The following is a 9,645-nucleotide window of genomic DNA, read 5'->3' as shown; positions in this document are numbered from 1 at the left end:
GTGTGTATTGTCTCTGTGGGAAAGAGAAGACAATGGACAACTAAGGTTTATCTCTTTTATAAAACTCAAATAAGTAGTTGCATAAATGTACATAAGCTTTGGGCTAGCATCACTGCTGTCAACCAGATTCATAAAAGGAGCAGTGATGGACAATTTGGTGGTCAGGCCGCATGACTAAAGACACTCCAGCAAGCCAGACATACTTGTGAGCAGGCCCAGATCTCAAATTCTTGGTTGAGAGTCGGGGCGGCAAATACAAAGTTCATGAACAAACTGCGAAACATCTGTTAACATAACTTCCTAAGATGAAAATGTTTTTTTTTTTTTTAAATCAGTAACCTGGAACTCCGTTAGAAATCCCCTTAAATAATTGCAAAACCTCTTGGTGATGACAAAGGGCAGCTCAAACAACAAAGCTGATGTTCAGACGTAGTATAGCATGTAATCTATAACTGCATGAAACAACATAAACATGTTTGACTATTAGGTCCTGGTACACTATGTTATGGCTCATCTTCCATTTCTCTAGCACTTTTGCTCCGAGCAATTCAAATAAATGTACACCAGTCTTTGCAATAGCTCTAACATACAGCTGTGCATATGAATAAATTCAGCTTTGATTTATTAGCATCTTTCCTTGGTCCATGGCAGTATAGAACAGTGCCCCCCATATGGGGTCTGTCCTTGTATTGTATTTAGCTTATTATGTGAACATTCATAAACATATATAGCATGTATGTCATGGTCAGGTCTAGTCTTCCCAAAAGCTTTTTTTTTCTTCACCGGACATGTGCAAGGACTTTAACCGTCAATCTTTACCACTGCTGACCACTAGATGGAGCTCCTCTTCATAAATATTGTGACAAGGACTTGAACTGTAAGTCTGTCTGTGCTGACTATTTGTTTCATTCAATAACTCCTCCTGTTAACTCTTATATTTCCACCTTGATAAATGCATGCTTACACACATGGCACAGTACATTATTGCCGTGAAATCGAGTGTCAGAAAACAGATATAGCACCGAAGCCGTTGCTCTGAGGTTGATCGTCCTACCGAGAGCAACAAAGCACCCGCAGAGCACCCGCTGCACCCTGCCTGAGGAGAAATAAATCACCTGACTGCACTTTCTTTACGTGGATCCAACTAGCTTCCGTGTTTACACCACTGACGTATTGCACCACGTCTTGTTTGTTGCTATTGGTTACAACTTTAGCAATTCTTTTAAGTGCAAACTGCTTAGGTGCAACTTGGTTTAGTGGTCCTTTGTAATTAAATATTGACCTTAAGATACAGTTAACAAACTATATTAACATTAACATATATTATATATATATATTAATATTAACAGTTACTCATTACAGTTTGACGTACAGTTAAGATGTGTGAGCCTGCTCACAGTTGACCATAAATGCACTGTATAGGCTTTGGGTGCTTTAGCAAAGATGACCTCATTAAGTAGTTCCTCTCAAAAAGCCCTTGGGTTGGAGTTGCTCGCCTCAGCGCACGGCGATCAGGTTAAGACACTTGTGTTGCGACAAAATGAAACTAACTGGAGGTGAAGCAACAGTGGAACACTCAGCTGGTGTGAGATCACCTTATTTCTGTGTACATTTCTATTTACCGACCCCCTGGAATTGAGGACCAAATCTGGTCTCACACACTAAAGAGCAGGCGAGTTGATACACTCACTTTTTGTGCGCGCAGCAAACGTTAACATTGGCAGCAGTTTTAAATACAAGTTTGAAACTTAGAAAAGTTAACCTGAAAAACTAACAAAAAAAAGGTGCAAGTAACACATACATCTGTACATATCCATGAAAAAAAGTCTTTTCACACACACACTCAAACACACACACACACACACAAACATAAACATTTGACAAACTAAATAGCTACTGGCCTTTCGCCTCTTAAATGGCTTTGAAAACGAATCAAGCATTACCGGGAGTCCGAATCATCTTGGCACAATCAGTAACACTTGAATGATAATTAGAAACCTCAAAAGGTCACAGATTTGGGAAGTTGCTGTCCACCAGGAGGCATCCTGCAAAAGTCTGGGCTGGATCGGACCAAGGGCACCCCTACTGCCGACTGTCCTGAGGGCCGGGAGTGTCCTGGGGGAGACCCCGTGTACAACAGTGGTGCTGGGAAAGCAGAATGGTTCCTGGGGCCCCTAGAAAAAGGCTTAGAGTAACCGGGCGAGGTGGCCCTGTGTGTGTCTGAACAGCTGGCAGCACTAGCCATGTAGGGAGGGAGTCTGTCAGCAAAGCTAGCCGGAGGGGGGGGGATGATGGAGTCCACCACCCAGCTTTCATCTCCTTCGTATTCTGGCTCCTGAGGCAAACTGGGGAGAACGCACAGCGATGGGGGAATAAGGGAAGGCGAAGGAGGGATGAACATAGGAGGTGGAGGCAGAGGGAAGAGAGCAGGGTCATAGTCTCCGCCAGGGGTGTGTGGGGGATTGCCATGCATGCTGGGAATTTCCTCAGGCGTGGAGCCCAGCATCCTCTCCAGGTAGCGGTCGTCTTCATCGGCCTCGGAAAGGTTGTCATACTGGGAGGTGTTGGAAGGCCGTCTGTCTCCTGTGTGCATCGGGACGTAGAGAGAGACGGGGAACTTGGTTGGCTTTGGGGGAGGAAGTCTGGGAGAGGAGGAGGATGTGGTCCAGGCACTGGCAGTGGAAGGCTTTTGGGGAAGGGAAGGCTTTGAGGGAGGAGGTTTTTTATGTGTGAGGTCAAGAGACGTGGGTGGTTTTGGAGATAGCTTCATCTGAGTGACCAGTGGTGATTTGGTGCGAGGGGAAGGAGAGCGTTGCTGAGTCTCTGGGCCAGTCCCAGTCCCCAGTTGGGGGAATTCACTGTCCAGAGGCCCTCGGTCATTCTGCTCAGTGTAAAAGAAAGGTGGCGGTGGCAGATCCGGAAGGTCCATGAATTGCTCCTCAGCCGGCCCAGCAACAGCTTCCAAAGCAGGGGGCTCATAGGGTGGAGGCCAAGCCACGGCCTCCTCCTGGGTCTCTGGGTCTCCGGTCTGGCTCTCCTGGCTGACCTCTGGAAGCGACTCCTTCACGTCTCTGTCCAACTTGACCTCAGCACAGCGTTGCTCTGCTTTTGGAGGTAACGGAGGTGCTCTGCAAGGCCTTAAAGAAGAAGGTGTACCTTGTGTGTGGACTACAACTGGGTCAGGTGAAGGCAGAGGAGGTGTTCCCGAGTCCTGGGGCTCTGCAGGAGAAGAAGTTTGGTGTAGGGCGATGTTGTCTGTTTGCTGGGCCTCTATCCCGGGTTGGCTGTGGGGCTGCAGATTTACTTTGACCTCCAGTGGGGAGTCCGGCTGCAGAGGCTGAAGGAGAACTGGTCTCTCTTGACCCAGAGGTTTCTTTGGCAGCTCTTCTGACTTAGCTAAAAAAAAGGACATGGACCACGGGGTATCCACATTATTTAAAGGGGGGGGAAAAAAGATACTTTAGTTTCATGAGGCTTTAAAGTGAAAAATAAAGGGAATAAAAGAACACAACTGCACCTGGAGGAGGTTGGTCCAGCTTTTTACTGCGAAGCTCAGCCATAGCGGCATGTAACTGTTCTATCACCACATCATCGGGCAGGAAGAAGGAAACACCCATCTGCTCCTGGAGAAACTCCCTCAGCTCCTCTAATGGAAGCTTCTGCAGGCGCTCTGATTGGACACACACAATCCAGATACAAAAAGTTAAGTCATAGAATGTAGGGGTGGAAAAAAAAAAAAAAAATCGCAATAGTATAGTATCACGATATTTTCAGTGCCAATACTGTATCGATACACAGCAGCCAAGTATGGATCTTTTATTATATATGTTTTGGTTAGTTTGTCTGCTTGACAATCACATGTTTTATAAATGATATGAACAAACAGAGAAATTTATCTTTAAAAAAAAAACAGATGTTGACAAAGTTACCTTTTGGGGACATGATTTGAAATTGGGAAAATTAGAAGTTGGAAAAAAGATAATAAATTGCAATATATCGCAGAATATTGCAGAATGGGATAGAATGGGATAGAATGGGAGACGCTAATCTATGAGGTTAAAAGGTCCTGAGGTAGGGCGCCCGGAGAGCACAGTTAGTAGAGCGGGCGCCCATTTCTAGAGGTTTACTCCTCAACGCAGTGGGCCCGTGTAAGACACCGGCCTGCAGCCCTTTGCCGCATGGCATTCCCCCCTCTCTGTCCCCTTTCATTTATCCAGCTGTCCTGTCAATCAAGGCCTAAAATTGACCACAAAAATAATCTTTAAAATAAAAAAAAAGCCCTGATGTAACCTCTGTTATATGAACAATGAATAACACAGGCCTTGCTTTGAGACACCAAGAAAAGAAGTGGCCCATCAAAAAGCTGTTTCGCAAGAACTGAACCGTGCTGAGGCAATGCTCGTGCAGGTGTCCCATGAGAAGTCAGCTTTCAATTTTTCTCCACGGCAACCGCCCCCTTGCATTATGTAAGCCATCCAGTCAGCGGGCAGCAGAGCGGAAGGCAGCGTCACTGGTCTAGCAACAGCAGCCATGGCTGTATCTGTGCGTGAAAGTGGTTCGACTTGTTCGGCACGCAACGGGAGATAATGTCGTCTTCCTCATACTCACTCTTGTGTAACTTGAGGGTTGTATAAGCCATGGCAGTAAGCATCTTCTCTCCCTCCAATATGTAGATGTCCCATAAGCGCAGGGTGAGGGTGAAAGGGGTCTGTTATATAAGACACACAGCAGCAGGTTAAAAAAGAAAACGAAAAAAAAAAGCAACAACCCCAGATGTGTTCCCATGTTCAAAAGTATTAGTGATGGAATGATATACTCATTGAGTTCAAATGAAGGCTACGTCTGGCACTAGATATAAACAGGGAAGAACATTTAATGCAGTTTGTGTTCCAAATACTCACTCTGTCAATGAAGCACTGCAGAAACCATTTGGTGGTGTAAATCCCTGTTGTCATCTGCTCCTTATCCTGTGGAGCAAGAATGAATGAGAAATAGTCTCTATGGGAAATAACATCACATAATCTGTCCTCAGCTATAAATCTAACATACCAAATGACCCTTGGACTGGCGGTAATGTTCTGAGCATGTGGCCTTTTGCAACATAAATTAATCACATAATGAGAAATGAGCCGAATAAATCGACCGTGGCCCGTGAACTTCTAAGCAGCTCCATGTGCCTTGCGTGGACAGAAAGCATCAGTTGCACGGATGCACTTTCACTTACCAGGTGTTTCTTCAGCTTTGGTACCATTTTGGAAAGGACCAAATCATGATGGGCCTGGAAACGGTGCAGCTTGGGAAATCCCGGGATGAAGAACCCTAGCACGGTAGAAAAAAAATTGGTAAATAGGCCCGCACAATTAATCGCATTCTCGATTGACTTGGTTCACAATTAAATTTTTAAGTAACTTTTCTTTAATGACTTCAATTCTCGTTTAAGATTTACGAGCCGACTGAATCACAAAGGCTACTACTTTCTTCTGTGAGTTTTAAACATAGACCGTTTTGAATGCTCTCCCTTCTCTTCATTGGAGCCTCTATGTTTACAGGCTTGTGGTGATGAACAATGTGCTATAAGTGCCAAAATAAATATGCCTGGTACTGCCAATGTTTTTTTGTGTTGTCATGGTTCATTTGTGCAATAAACATTACACTTTGCGAGAAAAGAATCGTAGCAGAGAATCGTGATATCAATTCTGAGCTAAAAAAATCGTGAATCATATTTTCCCCCAAATCGTGCAGGCCTAGTGGTAATAGTAGAAGCATCCTATTTATGAACAAGTATTTCCCTCTTCAAAGTCTTGGGGCACTGGGAAAACACGACAAGATCTGTGATGTCTACATGTGCTGCATTTTGCTTTCAATGAGCATTAGCTGTGGTTTTCTGCAATGGGAAATTCTGTGCACTTTCCTATTGCAACGATATTATAAGAAAATGTGTGTCAAGTTGTGAAACTATGTAAAAAATTGACAAGCAAACATGAAGTGGAACTGAACATTTTTGTTTTTCCAGCTCTAGAAACTAAATAATTAGATGTTTGACTCAATTATGAAATAAAACAAGACGTCCGATACATTGTTGAGTGCATATTTTCAGATTCATAAAGATTTTGACACAATGACAAACCTAACTAAGCACGGGTGAGGATTGGTTACAGTAACAGTTACACGCACACACACACACACACACACACACACACACACACACACACACACACACACACACACACACACACACACACACACACACACACACACACACACACACACACACACACACACACACACACACACACACACACACACACACACACACACACACACACACACACACACACACACACACACACGTCTGTCTCTTTCATTAAGAACTGTTATAGTATTTGATAGGTCCATCAGCTTCAGTCTTCACTTCTTCCTGTCTCACCGTGCATGGCGTGCTTGCTGTTGGTGAGGAGCTGGGACAGAGCCCAGAAGGCGTCTTCCTCATTCAGGTACATGAGCAAGATGGCCGCGATCTGACTCATCCCCTGGCAGTAGCTCACCTCCTGGGGGAACACAGACAGGTTCGATTAAACAGCATGGGGAAATAAGGAATTATTCATACTTTAATAGTAGAACGCACGCTCAGGCACACACACACACACACACACACACACACAGGGTGAGACAAGAGAGCACCTGGATGTCTGATGTGGTCTGAAGTCAGACTGTGGATAATACGGCACAAAGGACCTACTGTACATGCAGCTACGATATCATAAACACTTTTACCGGAGGTTGTTCAAATATTTACAGTGGCCCAAAAAACATTCTCAGTAATGTCATGTCTTCAATTTGAATTCTCGCCAATTTAACTCCACAATGATTCCATGATTTACCTTAACCACATGGCCCTTGGCAAGCACAGATACACAAAACCAGACACACACTTGGTATTTGTCCATCTTAAGGCAGATTTATTGCGCAGCCAGAAATGGACACTCCAAAGTATCCTTTCAAGGAAATACAGTAAATATAATCAGGGTTACAGTGGGGTTAAACTACACATTCTCCACATTCTTCTCTATCGTCCCACTTCTGTCTCCCTCTCTCTCTCCTACTGAGCCAGTTTCTTCTGAGCAGTGTGTGAAAAAAGGAAAAGGGAACAGCACATGTCCATTTCCTCTGGCTCAAACACCTCTACAAAGCATGGACCGACTACAGAGCCTAATCACAACAAAACGGACTTGGACTGGGTTTGTGTGGGTGGAGAGATGTAATGTACTGTACACAAGAATATTTCTATCCTCTACCAGACAGCAACAATCTGTGCTTATACGACAATTAATGGATACTGACAAATCCACATGTGCAGAGGCTTGCATTAGTTTACACACCCATGCTAGCATTGATTAAAAATAGGAATAGAAAAAAACAGAGAATTGAAAATGAAAATGAAAATTTTGGAAATTGATCTTAATGCCTTAATTCAAAAATGTAGGAAAACACAACCTTTTAAGGAAACCAAATTTCTTTGTGAATGAATAATGTATTATAAATAAATATTATAGGATGTTAATATGGGAATTTAACATAGAGGTGTGTATACTTATGCCCCCTGGCTTATTCATTTACAAAGAAAATCTGTGTCCTTAAAGGTTGGATTTTGAATCAAGGCATCAAGGGATCAATTTCCAAAAGATGTTTTTTTATTCCTCTTTTTAATTTTTTTAATTTGACTTTAGCATGGGTGTGTAAACTTATGCAAGCCCCTCTATGTGTTGAGTTACAGGCTAAATTCACACACATTTACAAAATGTGTTGATTCAGAGAACTCCTACTTGGTTGCAAAAGCCAGAGTTCACCCCACAGAGGCAAACTCTGGCTTGTGGTAGAGAACGAGCAGAGGGACTGTAAAGTAGATGCAAGGAATCGTCATTGTTTCTAACCTCAACATCCGCATTTCAAACACATAATGATAAAACAAAGAGTGTTACGATGACAAATGAATGTTGTGTATTCAAACAAAAACTGAAAGTGCCCGGCTTGGGGGGTCATGACAAATCTCACATTTGCAGTTTTTCTGACATTATATCTTAAATCAAGAAAACCAGGCTCATTTGACCGTTTCCTTGTCTGTAAAAGAGATGTAATGTCAAAGGGGGACTTGGTTGAACGATGTGAGCACTGACTAGGGATGTGGTTTCCCTGGTGGTCTGACTCTTACATTGTGTTGCTGTACATTCACACTCATAAACATAAAAGAAAGATTGCACCCAAGGTTTTGAATAAGAATGAGAACTGAAGGGTTTAGAGTGCTTGGCCGTTTTTTTTTTATGGAAACTAACACACTTGATGGACTGTTGCGCCCCTTACAGTATACACAAGACTCCTCCATATTACGTAACATAAACTTAGGTACGCACACATCTACAAGACACACTTACCGTGTTGTAGACAGAGTAAGCTGCTAGTACGTGAAACAGTGCCTGCTGCCTAGAAAGGGAACAGAGAAACCACAAGTTAAAACGAGGATATGGTTCCTTAGCAACAATTGAGCAAGCTGAAACAGTGTGTTGGAGTATAGTGGAGTTTATTCTACGACGAATGAATTCCCTGATAATCAATTCCCAGAGGCCACGACTGCTGATTTCTCAACCGCCTCCTGATTAAATTAACAGCTGCAAATATTTTAGAGGAGGCTCAGAAATCCTGGCAGCATCGTACCATCCTGATAGTGTTTTCTAAATCTGTGTTTTTGTGGATAATCTGTCCCTCTACCCAGTAGTCCGAGGTCCTGCGCTCTCTACCTTTGCTTTTAAGTATTAACGGCTTGTGTGAAAACTGTGATCTATCAGTGCTAGAGTGAAAAAAAAGAGTTTTGTTTTAAGAGAGCAATAAAGTAAAAATATATATATATATATTGATCACATAGTTTCTTCCAAAGCAAGAAGCATCTCTCCAGTTTCTATGACCAAAGGCTTGTGTGCTGAGGGGTTAATTACATCCGGAGTCTCAAACAGTGAAGACAAGGCAGCTATTGTTTGTGTGTGTGTGTGTGTGTGTGTATTTAAAAGACAGAAGTAGCATTAACAAATATAGTGTGGACATGAGAGGATGTGTCCCCTCCAGGCTTCCATAGTAAATACATGTCTTATAGACAGAGACAGGAAAAGAAGCTTTAAATAGCCATTGTCAGTGTCTCGGTGTGAGTGAGACAGCTGTTGACCGGCAGGGAAGGAGTGGGCAGCCAGGCAGGATGGAGCGGTGTTTTGGTCTGTTTGGACTGGTGGCTTTGAATTGAAGGGGAAGTGCGTTCCAAAGAGCGAGTGGAGACCACTCAGCCGCACTCTGTCACAGTTAAACTGACGAGGACGAACCAATAGCTCTCAGATGGCTCTCAAACTCACAGCGGACCCACAATTGTGTTCTGAAGCACTTTTAATGTCTGTGTGATATATCTTTTTTTATGTATATTGACATTCTATAGATGTGGACCGTGTTATTCTGTACATGCACATGGTGCACACTTCTGTATGAATGCTATTTCCTGTGGGGCTTCGTGCACTGACAGGAAGACTAATAAAACACAGAGAAGGAAACCACTTCTTTGTTTGTGTGTGTGTGTGTGTGTGTGTGTGTGGGGGGGGGGGGGGGGGGGGG

The 9,645-nt window shown here is 43.4% G+C and overlaps 1 protein-coding gene across 3 annotated transcripts in view; it reads right to left on the bottom strand.

Annotated features, from left to right (window-relative positions):
- Positions 1 to 41: 41 nt before the first annotated feature.
- The window catches only part of si:dkeyp-19e1.3 (USP6 N-terminal-like protein), a 24,647-nt gene continuing 15,043 nt past the window's right edge, over positions 42 to 9,645 (bottom strand). Inside the window, exons 8-14 of one of the 3 annotated variants that reach the window (XM_034879514.1) lie at positions 8,430 to 8,478; positions 6,428 to 6,548; positions 5,225 to 5,319; positions 4,902 to 4,967; positions 4,609 to 4,708; positions 3,585 to 3,670; positions 42 to 3,046 (exon numbers count right to left, since the gene is read on the bottom strand). In XM_034879514.1, the coding sequence (XP_034735405.1) occupies positions 2,000 to 3,046; positions 3,585 to 3,670; positions 4,609 to 4,708; positions 4,902 to 4,967; positions 5,225 to 5,319; positions 6,428 to 6,548; positions 8,430 to 8,478 (1,564 nt within the window). In that variant the 3' untranslated portion in view covers positions 42 to 1,999. Of the gene's footprint in view, positions 3,397 to 3,517; positions 3,671 to 4,608; positions 4,709 to 4,901; positions 4,968 to 5,224; positions 5,320 to 6,427; positions 6,549 to 8,429; positions 8,479 to 9,645 lie in introns of all 3 variants that reach the window. The other 2 variants (XM_034879512.1, XM_034879513.1) reach the window with 2 other exon arrangements.

The sequence above is a fragment of the Etheostoma cragini genome, chromosome 8, assembly GCF_013103735.1.
Source record: "Etheostoma cragini isolate CJK2018 chromosome 8, CSU_Ecrag_1.0, whole genome shotgun sequence".
In the NCBI taxonomy this organism is placed as follows: domain Eukaryota; kingdom Metazoa; phylum Chordata; class Actinopteri; order Perciformes; family Percidae; genus Etheostoma; species Etheostoma cragini.
This window is presented reverse-complemented; position numbering and strand designations above follow the sequence as displayed.